This window comes from Onychomys torridus, chromosome 22 (assembly GCF_903995425.1).
Source record: "Onychomys torridus chromosome 22, mOncTor1.1, whole genome shotgun sequence".
Classification (NCBI taxonomy): Eukaryota; Metazoa; Chordata; class Mammalia; order Rodentia; family Cricetidae; genus Onychomys; species Onychomys torridus.
The window spans coordinates 2027587-2046673 of NC_050464.1; the positions used below are offsets into that span (position 1 = coordinate 2027587).

At 48.2% G+C, this 19087-nt stretch overlaps 1 protein-coding gene across 1 annotated transcript in view; it reads right to left on the bottom strand.

Moving 5' to 3' along the window:
• Window positions 1-19087, bottom strand: part of LOC118572579 (WD repeat-containing protein 49-like) — a 48535-nt gene that overhangs the window by 18810 nt on the left and 10638 nt on the right. Inside the window, 8 exon segments of the mRNA XM_036172297.1 lie at window positions 2702-2852; window positions 5722-5781; window positions 7906-7951; window positions 9669-9723; window positions 10379-10458; window positions 10540-10646; window positions 12863-12965; window positions 18637-18788. Of these exon segments, the coding sequence (XP_036028190.1) occupies window positions 2702-2852; window positions 5722-5781; window positions 7906-7951; window positions 9669-9723; window positions 10379-10458; window positions 10540-10646; window positions 12863-12965; window positions 18637-18788 (754 nt within the window).

Genomic DNA, 19087 nt, shown 5'->3' on the forward strand with positions numbered 1-19087 from the left:
GTCTGATTTGGATTGCTGCATCAGTGGAGAGGCTTATTGGGGTGCAGAAGCTTTTCAGTGGGTCCTTGGGAAGTCGTGAAGGTAAAGTCCATTCTGCCCACATCCATCCCAGGTTTGGTGGCAGAAGTACAGAGCATGGTTTGGAATGCCCCACTTGCCTCTTTCTTACCCATGTGAAGTCAGCTGTGACCATCTCCTTCATAGGCTAGACCACACAAGTCCTTTATATGACCTTGCTGTGAAGGCTAACAGGGTTAATGACCCCCAAAGTGCCGCTCTCAAGCTACTCAACCAATGGCAACTGTTAGTTTAACTCTCAAGTGTCAGGCTCCCTGTTAAGGTAGACAGCGCCTGTCTCTCAGGGTCAGTGTGAGCAGCAGATAAAACAAGCTTGTGGGAAACTGGCTGATGACAGAGCTAACCGATAAGTGTTGAGCTCTTCCCTACATAAAACTCCTTCATCTCAGATGGGAACAACTTTCCTACACTTCGGCTTGCTTTGGAATCCCCTGGTCTCTCTCACAATCCTTTTGATGTGGAAGAGGGATTAACACTTCTCATTATACAGAAGAATGCAGCTAAAACGTGAGTGCTTTAGCCGAATAACAACTTCATCTAGTCCAGCTTTGCACTGATAACACAGCAAGCCTCTTCCCTGAGAAATGTAGTCTTCCATACAAGATGGCATCCTCTCACCAATCCCAGTGAGAAAGCGCTTTGGTGTGACTGTGAAGAAGCCACCAGGCTACTCCTGAATGGAAGGGTATGCCATCCCCCCCCCTCTCTCCTCTCTCCCCGTGTGTGTGTGTGTGTGTGTGTGTGTGTGTGTGTGTGTGTGTGTGTGTGAAGTATGTGTGTATGAGTATGTGTGTGTGTGTGTGTGTGTGTGTGTGTGTGTGTGAGTGTGTGAGAGAGTATGTGTATGTGTGAAAATTTTGCCTTGTGGAAGTGTTACTGCGGTGAGGGCTGGATTCGGATATCTCTAAGAGAAGGAATTCTCAAAAAGAGACTGCTTTACAGTGTAGTCTTCACGGTAGCTTGGAGCAGTAATTATTACTGTGGACAGGCTGTTGCATCAGAATTGCTTCCTGAATCATCAGCATCACATCCTTGGCCAATGACTTTAATTTCATTTTAATGGCAAAGAAAATTAACTTCTGGAATGCAATGAATGCAATCTCTTTCCTCCCAAATGATTTTTTAAAAAAAAGAAAACTCTCAAAAAGAACTGGTTAGATAGTCTCATGCATCACCACCACCCAGCTGAGAATAATCTTTTTAAACACGTGGAGAAATGGGGATTATGTGCTGACTTGGTGATGGGGCTGCAGGTAAGAATTCCCTTATGATGTGTAGGTTGCCGGAGGCTTCAGCATCTCTAGGTGGCGCTCAAGCCGACCATGTGACTTTCTTCCTTCCTTCCTTCCTTCCTTCCTTCCTTCCTTCCTTCCTTCCTTCCTTCCTTCCTTCCTTCCTTCCTTCCTTTATTTATTTGTTAACTCACTGTGCACCCACAGCTTGTCTCTGCATTTGGACCAGGAGCCCCCTGTAGATCCTATACCTCTGACTTCACATCACTTTTCAGTGTTATGCCTCTAGAAGCAGCTCATAAGTATTTTCTGACTGATGACTCAGAGATTTTACTACTGAGTTATCAGATGTTAAAGCAGGGATCTAATATTTGCTCCTGGTTCTCTAAGAATTTGTGGGTTGGACCTCAGGAAATGAAAGCCTTTCCTAATTTGTTGCCCAAACAACCAACTTCCTGCATGTCCTCCTCTGCTGTGGCTCCTTAGCAGACAATCGCTACTTGGGAAGGACCAGCTGGGCTGTTAGGTGGAGAGGGTCAGGGAGGAAGCCTGCTTGGCTCTGGGCTATAGCCAGTTTCCCAGCCCTGCACACACCCAGCAGGAAAGCCGGTAGACATCCCAGAGTGTGCCTTATTCACCATGCATGATTGTGAGGAGGTTCAGGACTCAGGAGAGGGCTGTACTGTACTCAGTCCCCTACACTGAGGGCCAGACCAGGCACATGGCAGGTGCTCCTCACCATTGCCTCGATGACTACAGAAATGAATGAGGCCATGATCAGTAGCAGACAGAGAGGACCCTGAAGAAATGGAACCAGGCTAAAAATGATGGTGGTACACATGTTTAATCTGAGGCCAGCCTGGTCTGCAGAGGCAGTTCCAGCCAGAGCTACACAGAGAAACACTGCGGGGGGGGGGGGGGGGAGGGAAGGAAGGAAGGAAGGAAGGAAGGAAGGAAGGAAGGAAGGAAGGAAGGAAAGGAAGGAAGAAATGGAGCCAGGCAAACAAATCCAGTGAGTGGGAGGTCAGATTGAGGATTGAGGCAGATCTGTTGAGGGCGGAATGTGAGGACAGCATGTGTCAGGTAGATGGTAATAGAGGAAGAGGAAGTATGGTCACAGCAAAGCTGGGGGGCTCAGTGGAACATCCTTCCTGTTGGGAGCAGATAAACGAAGACCTCCAAGAGACTATGAGATAGACTTTGATGGACAGGCGTCCAGACTTTTGAACCCTTAAGCTTTCTCCCTGCTTTGGGAGGGAAACAGGACACAAGACCAATCCCTCCCAAGCAGGAAGTGGCCCAGAATGGAGACTCCTTCAGTTTGCCAAGTTCAAGCTGATGGGAAGTGGTCTGTGATGGGAGCCTACGGAGTCTGCCTGCCCCTTACCTACCTTCATCCACGGGGCTGGAAGGGTTCAGCTTGCAGTACATGTGGCCCGAGACGACATTCCAAACTATTATCTCTCCATCATAACTGGAGGTGGCCAGAAGAAAAGGTGGGCACTGAGCCACACAGAGGATGTCTTCTTTGTGCCCATGGTTCTAAGGAAGAAAGACAGCTGAGAGACCAGATCCCAAGTCACATATGGCAACTTTAGGGGTAATTTGATCCCTAAAATCAGAGGCACAGGAGTTCTCTGGGACCCCTACCTCATCATGTAATACTCTCTCTGTATGCCAATCACCGCGTTTCTGTGTTTCCCTGTTTAGCCCTCACCTCTAGGGCCCCGACTTTCTAAGGGAAGCAGTATGTCCTTACTTCATCCTTTTACCAGCAGCTTATTGACAAGGTATCCTCAGTGGGCCAAGAGAACCAAGCCATGGGCTAAGGAGGTCTGCTTTCCCACCAGCCAGAAACCCACATGCCAGAGTAGTGTGGTCCCCAGGGCTCCCACTTGTGCTCCACTGAAGTGTAACTGTCAGCTGGAATTGAAGCTATGGGCTTCTCTTGAAAGGAGGCGGTTGGCACAGGTCCCTCTGCTGAAGGTGAGAATCCCAAACTGGTGTGTGGAGACCAGTGCTGCAGAGCTCCAGGGCCCCTGGCCACGAGCAGTTTGCATGTCTCACTGTGAGCACCTACTATGTGATGGCAACTCGGTGTCACTCAGCTGTATTACAATATCCTTCTACCCTTGTCCTCATGAACTTGCCACAGGGTGTCCCTTGAGGACGTGGCTTGATCACCTAGGAGGCTCTGTCTGCTTGAACATGGAGTATAATGTGAGTCTTGGGAAAGAGGAGACTGATGGCTCTCCCATGATCCTCTCCTGCCAGATTCCCACTCCTACCCCACAATGTGTGTTGAACACTCGGGTCTGGGCTTTTCTCCACTGTAGAACAAAGTTTTCTCTTCTGTTCTTAGGCTGCATGTTTGTGTCAAAACCCTAACCCAAGGTGATAGTATTTAGAGAGATTATTGGCATCAGATGAGCTCATGAGGATGTGGTCCCCATGTTGGGATGAGTGTCCATATAAGAAGTGGAAGAGGCACACAGCTCTCTCTGTTGGGTGACGGCATGGCAAAGAGATGCTGACAGCTCTCTATCCGTAAGCCAGAAAGGGAGCCCTCACTAGAACCTGATCATGCTGGCACCCCAACCTCAGGACCAGACCCAGGGAAATCGCTTTCTGCTGTTTAATCCTTGTAGTGTGCACACTCTGTTAAGGCAGCTCATTGCCATATCTTCCCTCCCACTTGTTATGAGCCAGCCAGTCCAATGCTCCACAGTCCTTCCAGACAACACGCTTCAATGGCTCCACGCCATGCTCAAGCATCTCCTCTAGGTCCTCATGAAGATTATCTTTCCTTTCTGGAAAAAACCCTAGTAATAGTCCAGTCTCCCAGATACGGCTACAGCAAAGCCAGTGGTTCTCGAATCGTGATCATTTATTACTTATCATCATTTCATATCTTAGGTTCCATGCTTCCTAGCTCCTCCATTGCTCACCTGTCTGGTAGCATCTCAAGAATCCTGTTTGTCTTTTCTGTGCCTACTAAGTGCATGAGTATGCCAGTGCTCCATAAATATGTGTGCATGATGGAGGGCTAAATACATATGCACTTCACTGAGTCAGGTGTGATAGCCAAAGGCCATGGCTCCCCTGGGACCCTTGCATATCACTTTATTACTTCCTTTGATGCCCACTGAACTGCAGGCTCTGTGAAGACAAGGCTGTGACAGAGCTTGCTCACCATTGCAAACCCCCAAAACAACACTGGTCCCCAAGAGGCACTCAGTGGATGCTGAATGAATGAAAACATGGTCACTGGGCAGTTATTATAAACTGGGCACTGGATAAGGTCTTTCAGACTGCAGCAGAGGACAGATGAGGACTGGCTTAGTTACATGGATGTGTTCGTTTGTTTTATGTCAATCTGACACAAGCTAGAGCCCTGAGAGGAGGAAGCTTCAGTTGAAAAAAGAAATGCCTTTATAAGTTCGGGCTGTTGACAAGCTTGTGGGACATTTTCTTAATTAGTGATTGATGGAGGAGGGCCCAGCCCATTGTGGTGGTGCATTCCTGGGCTGCTGGTCCTGGGTTCTATAAGAAAGCAGGCTGAGCAAGCCATGAGGAGCAAGCCAGTAAGCAGCCCCCTTCCATGGCCTCTGCATCAGCTTCTGCCTGCAGGTTCCTTCCCTGCCTGAGTTCCTGTCCTGACTTCCTTCAGTGATAAACAGTGATGTGGAAGCATAAGACAAATAAACCCTTCCCCCCCCAAAGTTTCTTTGGTCATAGCATTTCATCACAGCAATAGTGACCCTAACTAAGACAACAGAGTTTGTATTCTAGTGACAAATTCTCTCTGGAATATTTGTGGAGCACATAAGGTAGGTGGAGCAGTGGCAGACAGTTGGGCAGGGTGGCCTTGTTTTCTGTATGTCTGTCTTATTGCCTTGGCATCCAGACAGTTTTGAAGGAAGTAATTCATCCCTGGGAAGCTGGAGAGAGCTGGGAACATTCTGATCCCTAACAAGCATTGCAAGCTGTTCCCAGCTCTGGGCCTCTAACCAGCCACAGAGAGTTAGGAATGCCATGACACCATGAATACAATTTGGCTTACCAAGAAGAAGCAGGAAATGAAGGCCCACACCTCCCCACCCAAGCTTCCTGCACATGGGGACTCCCAGCCTCTTGGAGAACAGCTTGGAATCTTGTCCTCCAGCCTTGCCCCACAACTTGAATATTGGGGCCATCACCTTTCTCAGAGAGGAGGCAATACATCTTAGTGCATGCACCTTGTCCTACATGGGCAGGAATCTTGCCATACATAGCAGAGGCTTCTGGGAAACTGAGCATGTGTGGCAGGCTCAGAAAATGCTGGATAGCCCCTTGAGTGAAGACGATCTTCACTGTGTGCTACTGTGTGCTACTGTGTGCACTGAGGGCCAGATAGTGGGCTGGGGCTCACCTGGTCATCCTGCCAGCGGGGTTGAGGCTTCCAGAAATGATGAAAATCACCAGGTATGTCCTGTATCCAAAGCCAAACAGGACACATTGTGTGAGCCATACAATTAGCTGCCAACACACTCACAACTTCAGAGAGAAGGTGTTGGCACATTTCATAACCCTACCCCTCACCCCGCCACTGATGCAAATTTTTGAAATGTCAAAGCAAATTCCCCAAGTGCCAGTGGGAAGAAAAAGCAATCCACTCTTGACATCTGGGTGATTGCATTTCAGCAAATCATATGTCAACTGACAAGCTCTTCTTGGATCCACTGCATAACTTTGCCTTCATAATAAGACCCAGAGCCGTTTCATGGGCTAAACCCAAAGCCATCAGCCTCGAAAGCTGTAATACCAAAGGACAAATTCAGTGCTGAAACTTCCCAGGTATTCGTCTCTCAAATCACTCTCAGGATGCAAGGCTTAGGCTGTGAAATATAGTGAACTTTCAAATGAATAAAGAGACCGGACAGAGTTTAAGTGCATTCGGAAATCCAGGACCACCTAGCACAGCAAGCAGGCTAATAAAATGTCACAGGTAGATTTAAAACTTAGTTTTGGGCAGGACTTTAAACTTTGGTCTCTCAAGCCCCTCCATAAAAAGGGATTTTGTGTCTGTAGAGATGCCTATAGAGATGCCTATGGGGGAACTTTCATTTCCTCTTCTTGGTTGGAGAGGCTCTAGGATGCATTAAAAACAGGCCCGGAGGAAGGAAGAAGTGAAAACCAGCCTTCCCCTAAGACCCCTGTCTTTGCCAGCAGGCTGGGAAACCCCTCGGACTCTGGAGGAGGAGCCGAGGAGGAGATGTAGGTGGGGGCAGGAGAAAGTGTGAGTCATGGCTAAAACTCAAGACCTATGCAGGTACCCCGGACAGCTTTCTAGCCAGCACATCCTCTCAGGGAGAACATTGGAAAGATACAGGCGTGGTGGGGCGATGGGGGAGGGGATCTTTCGAAAGAAGTGAAGGGAGGAAAGTGTAAGGAGAAATAAAGAGGAAATCCTGTGTATGTCACAAAAGCATGCTCAAATCTACTCTTAAAGGAGAGGCAGGGCACAGAGAGATGGCTCAGAGGTCATGAGTGTTAAGAGCACTCACTGGCTGCTCTTGTAGAGAGCCTGAGGTCAGTTCTCAGCACCCAAGCCAGGCGACTCACACCTGTCTCTAACTTCAGCTCTCCAGGAGCCAATGCCTCTGTGGACACCTGCATATAGCCACATGTGGACACCTGCATATAGCCACATGTGGACACCTGCATATATCCACATGTGGACACCTGCATATAGCCACATGTGGACACCTGCATATATCCACATGTGGACACCGCATATAGCCACATGTGGACACCTGCATATAGCACATGTGGACACCTGCATATAGCCACATGTGGACACCTGATATCCACATGTGGACACCTGCATATAGCCACATGTGGACACCTGCATATAGCCACATGTGGACACCTGCATATATCCACATGTGGACACCTGCATATAGCCACATGTGGACACCTGCATATATCCACATGTGGACACCTGCATATAGCCACATGTGGACACCTGCATATAGCCACATGTGGACACCTGCATATAGCCACATGTGGACACCTGCATATAGCCACATGTGGACACCTGCATATAGCCACATGTGGACACCTGCATATAGCCACATGTGGACACCTGCATATAGCCACATGTGGACACCTGCATATAGCCACATGTGGACACCTGCATATAGCCACATGTGGACACCTGCATATAGCCACATGTGGACACCTGCATATATCACATGTGGACACCTGCATATAGCCACATGTGGACACCTGCATATAGCCACATGTGGACACCTGCATATATCCACATGTGGACACCTGCATATAGCCACATGTGGACACCTGCATATAGCCACATGTGGACACCTGCATATATCCACATGTGGACACCTGCATATAGCCACATGTGGACACCTGCATATAGCCACATGTGGACACCTGCATATGGACATGTGGACACCTGCATATAGCCACATGTGGACACACCACACATAATTAAAAATAATAAAAACACACTAAAAGACGAGAGGGAGGGAGGAGGTTCAACCCAAGAGGAGGGCTTTTGAAATGTCTTCATTTGTTGCATTTCACTTACAAAATATACATTTATTCTTCTGTCCCATCCAACAGCTATGACACACCTAAGACAAGAAGAGAAAATATTACATTTTAACACTTCAACTTCCATTTTTTATATAGAATTAACTTTGTGGTTTAACTCTGCCCTATCCACACAATCAATGAAAAGATAGGAGCTTTTCCCAGTGCTTATGGAGAACAATGGGAAATGTAATTTGCTAAATCAGGATCGGTTGTTAAGCATCAGGACCCAGAAACAGGCCATCGCGTCATTTCTGAGGTCTACAGACTCCCTGTGAGCAGCCGCATTCCTGGGAATGACTTGATCTTTAGAGCATGTCTGACATGACCCCCGACCCCAGGCAAGGCTATTCACAGAAATGGCTCAAGGATTGTTTCACTGCCTTAGTGTTCAGGAAGGAATTACTGTGTTTTTATTCTTTGATTTATGGTGGTTGAAGTTATTTGCTCCACTATCTGATTTGTTACTTTGAATTAAAAAAAAACCTCATTACTTCTATTATTATTTATCTTAGGAACATGGGGTGTTATGCCTGCATCTATGTATGTACACCATATGTATCTCTGGTGCCCATGGAGCCCAGAACTGGGTTCTCTGCAAGAACAGTCTGTGCTCTTAACTGCTGAGCCTCTGGGCTCCCACAGTGGTCCTCACTCAGTGGTCCTCACTCAGTGACCATCACACAGTGGCCATCTCTCAGTGGCCATCACACACTGGCCATCACACACTGACCATCACACAGTGGCCATCACTCAGTGGTCCTCACACAGTGGCCATCACACAGTGGTCATCACTCAGTGGCCATCCCACACTGACCATCACACAGTGGTCCTCACACACTGACCATCACACAGTGGCCATCACTCAGTGGCCATCCCACACTGACCATCACATAGTGGCCATCCCACACTGACCATCACACAGTGGCCATCACACACTGACCATCACACAGTGGCCATCCCACAGTGGCCATCACACACTGACCATCACACAGTGGCCATCCCACACTGACCATCACATAGTGGCCATCCCACACTGACCATCATACAGTGGCCATCCCACAGTGGCCATCACACACTGACCATCGCTCACTGATCATCACTCAGTGGCCATCACTCAGTGGTCCTCACAGTGAAGAACACTGACCATCCTTGCAGAGGACCCAGTTTTGGTTCCCAGCACCCCTGTCAGGTGGGTCCCAACTGTCTGTAGCTCCAGTTCCAGGGCATCTATCTTATGCCCTCTGACTTCCACAGACACCTGCACACACGATGTACATATAAACTCATGCAGGCATGGATACATATGCATAATAAATAAGTCTTTAAAAAGAAAAAAGAACTCGGGAGGCAGAGGCAGGCGGATCTCTGTGAGTTCGAGGCCAGCCTGGTCTCCAAAGCAAGTTCCAGGAAAGGCGCAAAGCTACACAGAGAAACCCTGTCTCGAAAAACCAAAAAAGGAAAGAAAAAAGAGGTGTGTCTTTGTTGGAGGAAGTGGGCCACTGGGGTTTGCCTTGTGTCTGGCTTTGTGTCTGTCTCCCTTCTCTTCTGAGTTGTCCTGAAGTCTACCACGGTTCCCACCTTGCCATAGACCTCAGCTGATGATGGACTGGAACTCCAGAAACTATGGGACAAAGTCTCCTCCTCTTAGCTCAGGTAGTTTTTCACAGTGATGAAAAGCTAACTAATACCGCTAATTCTTCCCCGACCAGGAAAAAAATTTCCACTTAAATATAACTCAAGCTGAATGAGACTCACCTGTTTTGATTCACCTCCATGTAGGTACAATCACAGACCTCACTTCGGTTTTCATCTAGAAATACATTATCATCTTACATCAAACGTTTTTTTCTGGATTAACTCTTGCTTAATTCAGCTTTTTTTACAGAACAGACTCTTTGTCATCTACTTTCTGGCTTTCAGCACAGGCTCAAGTGTCTCCTGGTCATTAGAGTGCCATTCATTTGTGGCCACCTTCCCTGTCTTATTCTACCCTTGATTGCCTACAAGAAGAGGTTCTCCTGATCTGACCCAATAGCACCTGACACCAGGGGAGTGAATGGTCATGTGGAGGTCAATGTGGATTCAGGAATGAGGTTCATGAATTTAGCTTCATCTCTCTTTCACCTTGACTTTATTTATTCCTCTTTTATATGCATCTTATCTGCTCTGTTAGCATTTTACAGGCCAGAATCAGGGATTTTTTTTCTTTAAACCAAGGATAGACATAGCAAATGAATGAATGATTAGCCTTGGGGTGGTTTAGGAGATATATAAGAGACTGGTGTTTAATTTCTGTGATTGTATCCCCATGAAATGCAAGCTCGGAAACATTAAAGAACGTGGAATAGAGAGAAGGGGATGTGGAGCTGTCCTACATGCCGTAGGCTCTGCCTCACTTGGTCAATGCCCGGTCATGCATCAGTGTGTTATGGGGAGCACTGCTGGAGTAGCCCAGCCTCACTTGCCGTGCTGAAGCGTGTGGAGACAGTGTCCACTGTTGTAGCTCCATATCTTCAGACAGCCATCTCTGCCCCCAGTCACGAGCCTAGGAAACAGATTGTCCCACTAGGATGACATGACCCAGGTCACCTGCTGAAAAGTTCGTGACACAGCAGGAAAGGTGTACCTTCTTCCGCTGGAGTCAAAGGTCAGACAGGTGACACCGGCATTGCCATGAGTCCCAATAAATTCGGACACCTGTCTTCCTGTCTCAAAGTCCCACACTTTCACTACCTGTATAAAAAGTTGAAAGACAGATGGCTTAGAGATAATGGCTATCAAATCAAAGGAAATTTGCATTTAGAGGTCTGGGGACATAAATATTAAAGAGGACAGTTTAGAGGAGCTGGAGAGATGGCTCAGAAGATGAGGGATTCAGTTCCCAGCACCCACATGGCAGCTCACCACCATCTATAACTCCAGTTCCAGGGGATCCAGCGCCCTCTTCTGGCCTCTGCAGACAATATACACATGGTACACAGACATACATGCAGGCAAAACACCCAAACACAACAAATAAAAATAAATAAACATTTACCTAGACAGTGTCTGCACTTCCACACGAGCTGGGTCACCTGAGTGTACTCATTTGCTAGCACAGTCGTAGTAAATTGCCATGACTAGGTCACTTCAACAATGGCAATGCTTGGTTTCAATCTGGAGGGTCAAGGTCCAGAGCCAAGGCGTTGGTGGGTGTTACAGTGTTAACTGTCAACTTGACACAATCTGGACTCACCAGGGAAGGGAGTCCCAGTGAGGGACTGTCTAGATTAGGCTGGCCCTTAAGCTTGGGTTAATTGAGGTAGTCCTGAATGTGAGAGGCACAGTTTTTTTGCATTGGTCCTGAACTGAGTGAGGAACTAGATTCACGCTTCTGAATTGTGGATGTGATGTGACCTAGGATCACACTTCTGGACTGTGGATGTGATGTGACCTAGGCTCACACTTCTGGACTGTGGATGCAGTGTGATCTGGGCTCACACTCCTGGACTGTGGATGCAGTGTGATCTGAGTTCACACTTCTGGGCTGTGGATGCAGTGTGACCTGAGTTCACACTTCTGGACTGTGGATGCAGTGTGACCTGAGTTCACACTTCTGGACTGTGGATGCAGTGTGACCTGAGTTCACACTTCTGGACTGTGGATGCAGTGTGAGCTGAGTTCACACTTCTGGACTGTGGATACAGTGTGATCTGAGTTCACACTTCTGGACTGTGGATGCAGTGTGACCTGAGTTCACACTTCTGGACTGTGGATGCAGTGTGACCTGAGTTCACACTTCTGGACTGTGGATGCAGTGTGAGCTGAGTTCACACTTCTGGACTGTGGATGCAGTGTGAGCTGAGTTCACACTTCTGGACTGTGGATACAGTATGATCTGAGTTCACACTTCTGGACTGTGGATACAGTGTGATCTGAGTTCACACTTCTGGACTGTGGATACAGTGTGATCTGAGTTCACACTTCTGGACTGTGGATGCAGTGTGACCTGAGTTCACACTTCTGGACTATGGATGCAGTGTGACCTGAGTTCACACTTCTGGACTGTGGATACAGTATGATCTGAGTTCACACTTCTGGACTGTGGATGCAGTGTGACCTGAGTTCACACTTCTGGACTGTGGATACAGTGTGATCTGAGTTCACACTTCTGGACTGTGGATGCAGTGTGACCTGAGTTCACACTTCTGGACTATGGATGCAGTGTGACCTGAGTTCACACTTCTGGACTGTGGATGCAGTGTGACCAGCTGTCTGCAGCTTCTGCTGCAATGACTTCTTGGCAGCAATGGGCTGTAACTTGGAAGGTTAACTTAAAATAAAGCCCTGTCCCTGAAGATGCATATGTCAGGGTATTTTATTTAAGGCACTGGAAAGGAAACTGTGACAGTGGGGTTCATTTCCTGTACCTTCTAAATTCCGGTCTTAAGATCTTCAGCACAATTGTTCTTGCAATTAGTCCCCCTCAGGCCCATCCCTTGAGCAGGCTTTGAACGAGAGCCCTCCTCCTGGGAGTCCAATGTCCTCTCTCTTGATGGCTGAAGTCAGTCCCCACCGCAGGGGGAGTTCCTTTGAGGTAGGCTTAGAGCCTGCTCTCAAAGTCCTCTGAGCAGACAGTGGATTAGAATTTCAACCAATTCTTGAGAAGTATTTGCTTTACAACATACAAGATAATCACAAGGATATAGTACTCTCAGGATGGATGTTCCTTCCTAATAACTCATGCTGGGAGCCACTGGGGAGACAGCAGGCTCTTCTTCTTGATTCTAAGCAAAGACTGTCCAAACAATATAGGATCATTAACAGAGCAGAACTGAATGTTCATCCCTCTGTTGACTTCTAGGAACAGAATGTCAACATAACACACAGCTCGGCTTTAATGGGAAGATGGAGGGGCCAGGCTACCTCACAAACATGCTGTTGCTAAGATATCAGGAATGGGTACTTACGGATGCTTCACAGCAGCTGACCACATGCCTGAAGGCTGGGTTGTACCTGCAGCATACCACAGGCTCTTGGTGGGAACGCACTAGGTGGGGTTCTGGGTCAGATCTTGTTCATGAAAAACAGAGACAATGAATAGCTGAGGTGATGACAGGCTCTGGATACCTGGAGGGGACTGTTGCTTCATTACACAGTGGCCAGCAGGAGAGGCTCGGGGCTCAATTGATAGATCTAGAAACCTGGGGAAACTGCCTAACTGCTCAAAACCCCATTCTCTAACCTGCAATATAGGGGTAGAACACCTGCTCTAAAGCATTGTAACAGTGTGCTGGCTGGTTTTTATGTCAACAAGACACAGGCTAGAGTCATCAAAGAGGAGGGAGCCTCAATTGAGAAGTTGCCTCCATAAGATCCAGCTGTCGGCAAGCCTGTGGGGCATTTTCTTAATTAGTGATTGATGGAGGAAGGCCCAGCCCATTGTGGGTGGTGCATCCCTGGGCTGCTGGTCCTGGGTTCTATAAGAAAGCAGGCTAAGCAAGTCATGAGGAACAAGCCAGTAAGCAGCCCCCTTCCATGGCCTCTGCATCAGCTCCTGCCTGCAGGTTCCTGCCCTGCCTGAGTTCCTGTCCTGACCTCCTTCAGTGATAAACAGTGATGTGGAAGTATAAGCCAAATAAACCCTTCCTCCCCAGGCTGCTTTGGTCATGGTGTTTCATCACAGCAATAGTGACCCTGACTAGGACACAGGGACTAAATAGGAAGAGATATGGGCATCTTCTTAGAACAGCACATGTATGACAAGGCACACAATCCCCAAATCACATGTGATTGACACATGATGAGTTATAATGACTGCTAAAGAAGAAAACAGAGAGCATGCACTTCTGACTGATTGATTGATTGATTGATTGATCGAGACTGGTTCTCCTGTAGCTCAGGCTGTCCTCAAACTCAAAATCCTTCCGATTCTGTCTCCTGAGCCATAATAGGATCATGGGTATGTGCCACCACAAGGGGATATGCAGGAGGAGTGGGATTTGATGACTTTCAGAGTCATCAAGAGTGCTGAGAATTTAGATTTTCTCCCAAATAAGCATAAACAAATTAGCACACTATGAATCCTTGTTCCCAGAAAGTGACACTTCTCCATTGCCACAGGGACGAGGCCAAGCAGGCCTCAGCAGGCCCTGTGCTGTGACTCCATGGGTACCCAGGTGTGAAGGGCACAGCAGAGCAAACAGCCTCTGGGAGGCCAGCACTCCACAGCAGCTCAAGCCCCCTGGCCGGATTTCCTCATCTGCAAAACACAATCCCTTATGGAAGTGTGAGGAATAATTATGAGGAAATGGATATACATGTTGGCATGCAGTGGATGTAACACTGAATGCTAATTCCATGTGTGGTCTCTCTGCCGTGTCCCTTTTCATGGCTCTTCCGGGAATCCTCAAGCAGGCAGAAAGGCAAAGCCTCCCACTGATCTGAAGCCTCAGGTATGATGCTCAGACTACTCTCCAAGTAAGAGCAGCCTGTCCTGGGGCTTTAGGAGGTGTGTGTGGGGGTGGGTGGGGGCAGTCTGGCCCAGGCAGAAGGAGGCAGGAAGTCTACAGAAGGGAGGCACAAAGGGAAAGGCAGGAAAACTCTGGGTCTGGTTGCTGGTCTGATCCTTTTCCTTGGGGGAGGGGCTTATGCAAATGAGGGTTAGGTAACTCTGGGCTGCACAGCTCCTGAGTGACAGCAGGGATGGGGTGGGCTGGGACAGGGGACATGATCTGGCAGCTAAGTTAGCACCAGAGACTGAGATTGTGTTGGCCATGAAGCACAATCCCCATCACTGCATTTCATTCCAAAAGAAATCAGTCAAGGGGGCTGTTTGTTCTGCACAGTTCTGCCATGCAGAACAAACAGCAGTTTGATTGGCAGAGGCTTCCCCTTTGAGAAGGCTGTTTTGGCTGGACCAATCACTTAGCAGTGGCTCTATTTGAGTTTACTGAGCCATTCTCGCAGGCCGCATGGCTTCACCGAGGCTAGAAAGGGAGTGGATGGCCAAGACCAAGGCTGCATGTGATGCCGTGAAATGTGCTTGCTTTTCCATGAAGTTAATTTTTTTGTTGTTGCTTTTTTTGTTTTTTTGTTTTTCAAGACAGGGTTTCTCTGTGTAGCTTTGGAGCCTGTCCTGGAACTCACTCTGTAGACCAGGCTGGCCTGGAACTCACAGAGATCCACCTGCCTCTGCCTCCCGAGTGCTGGGATTACAGGCGTCCATGAAGTTAATTTTAGAAAAAAAGTTAATTATGTGTATGTGTGTATCTGTGTGTGGGCTTATGCACATGAGTACAGATGCCTGTAGGGGGCAGAGGTATCAAGTCCTGTAGGACTAGAGTGACAAGCAGTTGTAAATCACCCGATGTGGGTACTAGAAACTGAGCTTGAGTTCCTTTACATTCTCTTGACCGCTGGTTCATATCCAGCCCCTTGAAATTTACTCTTTTTTGTTTTTTGCTTGTTTTTTGTTTTTGTTTTTGTTTTTTGAGACAGGGTTTCTCTGTGTGGTTTTGGTGCTTGTCTTGGATCTCACTCTGTAGCCCAGGCTGGCCTCGAACTCACAGAGATCTGCCTGGCTCTGTCTCCCAAGTGCTGGGATTAAAGGCGTGTGCCACCACTGCGCGGCCTTTGAAATTAGCTCTTAACCTGCAGTTTGATCTTTGAATACAACAAATGGATTAAGAGCCCCAACTCCCAACTCCCCCAACTCCCATGCCTATGTTCACAAATCAAGAGGAAACATGCGGAGGGTAAAGGTCTTGGTTTGGGGCATAGGAAGCCAGCCACCATTGTGAGTCAGTTTCTGAAACACACCAGCTATGGCAGTCACTGTACGGATTTTCTGCATCCTTGTTTGGGGTTGTGTATTCTGGCTTTGGATTCTCAGAACTGTTGAATGCTGGTCAAAACAACATGGAACTGTGGTGGGGAGGAGGGATGTATGTTGTGAAGCCAGGAGGAGTTAACAGGGGATTATTATGTGGCCCATGTGGGGCTGGAGAGATGGCTCGGAGGTTCAAAGCACTGGCTGTCCTTCCAGAGGACATGGGTTCGATTCCCAGTATCCACACAAAATTAACAGATAGATGAAGAGCAGGCCACCCTTGCCACTAGACTGGCTGTCATGGGGTCCATTTGCTTTGGGGTTACCGAGAGTACTGCAGCTCTCAAAGCATATGCCAAGCACCCCACTACTCATGGTGGCACCCCACCACTCATGCTGGCAGGACAGGGGGCAACTCCTTTCCCACAGGAGGGTGTGGCCTGTTCCATAGCCTCTGGGCCTCTTAGGACATGGAGGATGCTTCCTTGCAGGCTGTGGGAACGGGTATCAAGCAGTACATTTCCTTTTGTCTGAGGCTTTGTTTTCAATGAACTACTCATTAATTAAATGTTTATGAGTGTTTTGGATGCATGTAGGTATGTATACCACACAGGTGCCTCCTGTTCTCAGAAGTCAGAAGAGGATCCCCTGGAACTGGAGTTAGAGATGGCTGTGAGTCAACATGTGGCTGCTGGGAACTGAACCAGAGTCCTCTGCAGGAGCAGCCAGTGCTCTGAACTTTTGAACCATCTCTCCAGCCCCTTGTGCTTTTTTGTTTGTTTGATTTTTTTTTTTATACAAAATATTTTGGTTCCCCTTGCCCCAGCTCCCCACAGCTCTTTCCCACCTCCTCCCACCAACTCCCCATCTCCTCTCCACCTCTTCCCACCTCCTCTTAGCTCCTCCCACCTCCTCTCAGCTCCTCCCACCTCCTCTCAGCTCCTCCCACCTCTTCCCAGCTCCTCCCTTCCTCCCCACCCACCCAAATCCACATCCTTTCTAACTCTCTCAGAAAACAAACAGGCATCTAAAAAAATAAGCAAACAAATTTGAATGGGACAAAACTAAAAACAAACTTGAGTAGGACAAACAAACCAACAGAAAAGACAAAGCACAAGAAACACATGTCGATGTAGAGACACAAACTGGCACACTGAAATCCCCTAAAGACACAAAACGTTCTGTGGGATGGAACCTATCTCTGACACTGCTCAGTGGCCAAGAAACTGAGACCAGGGACCTAGAGGGGGAAATCACCACTGTCCTGCTAAAGGACTATAGCAACAAAATGTCTCCTAAGTAATCCTGCAATGCTCGTAGATCAGAAGCTTGCTCCTGCAGCAGATGGGAATAAATACAGGGGCCACAGCTGGACAGTGCGCAGAGAGTGAGAGGCCTTGGAGTACTCGGTCCTAAATGGGAAGTCTCCATCAAATCCCTCCCCTCACAGCTCAAGGAACCCGTGGAAGAGGAGGCAGAAAGAGCCAGAGAGGATGGAGGACACCCAGGAAACACGGCCTTCTAAGCACATCAGGACTGATGCACATATGAACTCACAGAGACTGTGGGCAGCATGCACAGGGCCTGCATGGGTCTGGGATTGACGGGCTCCCAGTGCTGAGAGTGGAGGTGGGCACAATCCCACATCCCTAACCCAGAAGCTCTCTTCTATTGACAACCAAATGAGAACTTAGTTTTCTCTAAGGGAGTTTCACTTGGTATATGAACCACTCTCAAGGCCGGGCCCCACCCACGGCCAGCAGAAGATGGCCGACACAAAACAAATGCAATGGCGTCTTCAGAGGGTCTTTGTCTCACAATGCTTTGTCTAGGCATTTTTCTTTTCGTTCTTCCTTCTTACCCTACAGGCCTTTTGCTTATATTTTATAGTTTCCATTTTTTTGGTTTCTAGGGGATTTCTGTGTGAGCCAATTTGTATGTCTCTACAACTGTATGCATTTCCTGTGCTCTTTCCTTGTTTTGTTTTTTAATGTACAGCTCCCTCTCCCATTAGATTCATTTCAGCAGGGGGTGGGTACCGAGAGAAGCCAGAAGACTGCCCTCCCCGAGAGGTGGGATGTGTCCTGGCTTCCATGCACCCTAGCAATCCATTCCCAGCTCCTAGATCCCTAATTACCCATCTACAAAGGTTTGGACTAGATGACCCCTGTACAATTGATGCTACTGTAAGAGCAGAAAGGTTAGTTCAGGTAGGGCAGAGTCAGGCAAGGGCCTGGAGCCAACTGATGTCAGTGTTCAGTATCCTCTCCGAGTGCATAAGACCAGACAGAGACAGCCCAGGCAGGTCAGAGGTGGAAGAGAAGGCAAGTGACCACAGATTCTTTGTCAAGAAGGCAACGGTACTATAGCTGGGGGTTGGAGTCGGGTGTGGGGGGTCTCAAGGAATCTAGAACACATGTGGAATCGAGGAGACTCCACTCTCAAGGCACTGGGGAAGAGAATCCTCATAGGTCCCATTCAAGCTCTGTGTTGTCATTAGGCGTATGCTCCGTGTATGGCTAGCCTGCTTATGGATAGGGGTTCTAAGACATGGGGCAGGGCAGAAGCAATGGCCCTGTGGGAATACCAGACCCCCAGATCTCTGCTCAGCTTCTGCCTTTGGATCTGGCTTCTGTTCCCATATAATGAATCTTTATGAACCACAGGCTTAGGATTGGTGGATGGGATAGGCCCAAGGTGAAGTCAATTCTGGATAGTGCAGGTTACTTCAGTATTGTTAGAGGGAATGTTAAAAAGGTCCTCATCGAATATAAGCTGAAGGCCCAGGGCTGCATTTTCAGAGCATGGGACATGAATAGTAGAGCACGGAGAAGAACATTGACCATGCCACTGGAATTCTCCAGCACCCTCTAGAACATTCTGCACACAAAACTCAGACAGATGGCTCCATACCCTACTTTCAGGTGAAGAAAAGCCAGGGCATCTGTGGCCACACACAGGGCTCTAGGTCCAGAGAGGTAGAGGCAGGCTGCAAGTTCACCCTTGATGCCACTGGCTTTGGAAGAGGCTGTAAAGCAGCAACCATGGGTCTCCAGATCCCAGATCTGTGGAGAAAATGGGAGAAAGTAATAGGTTTTGTTCTTTCTTCTTCTTTTTCCTTTCGATAGACTCCCTACATAGCCCGGGCTGGTGGCCGACTCTAAAGTCCATGTGGGCCACACACTCAGCTAGTAATACATCTTGTACATCTGTTGTTCTTCCATAGCTGTTGTCCACTGTGGGGTCTGGCTTGACCTGGCCAAGTTTAAACTCTCTGTCCGGCCTGCCAGCAGTCTAAATGCTGAAGGGAGCTCTCCTCCGTCATTTTTGTGAAGAAGACAGCAAGGCCTGGCCCCCTCAGTCA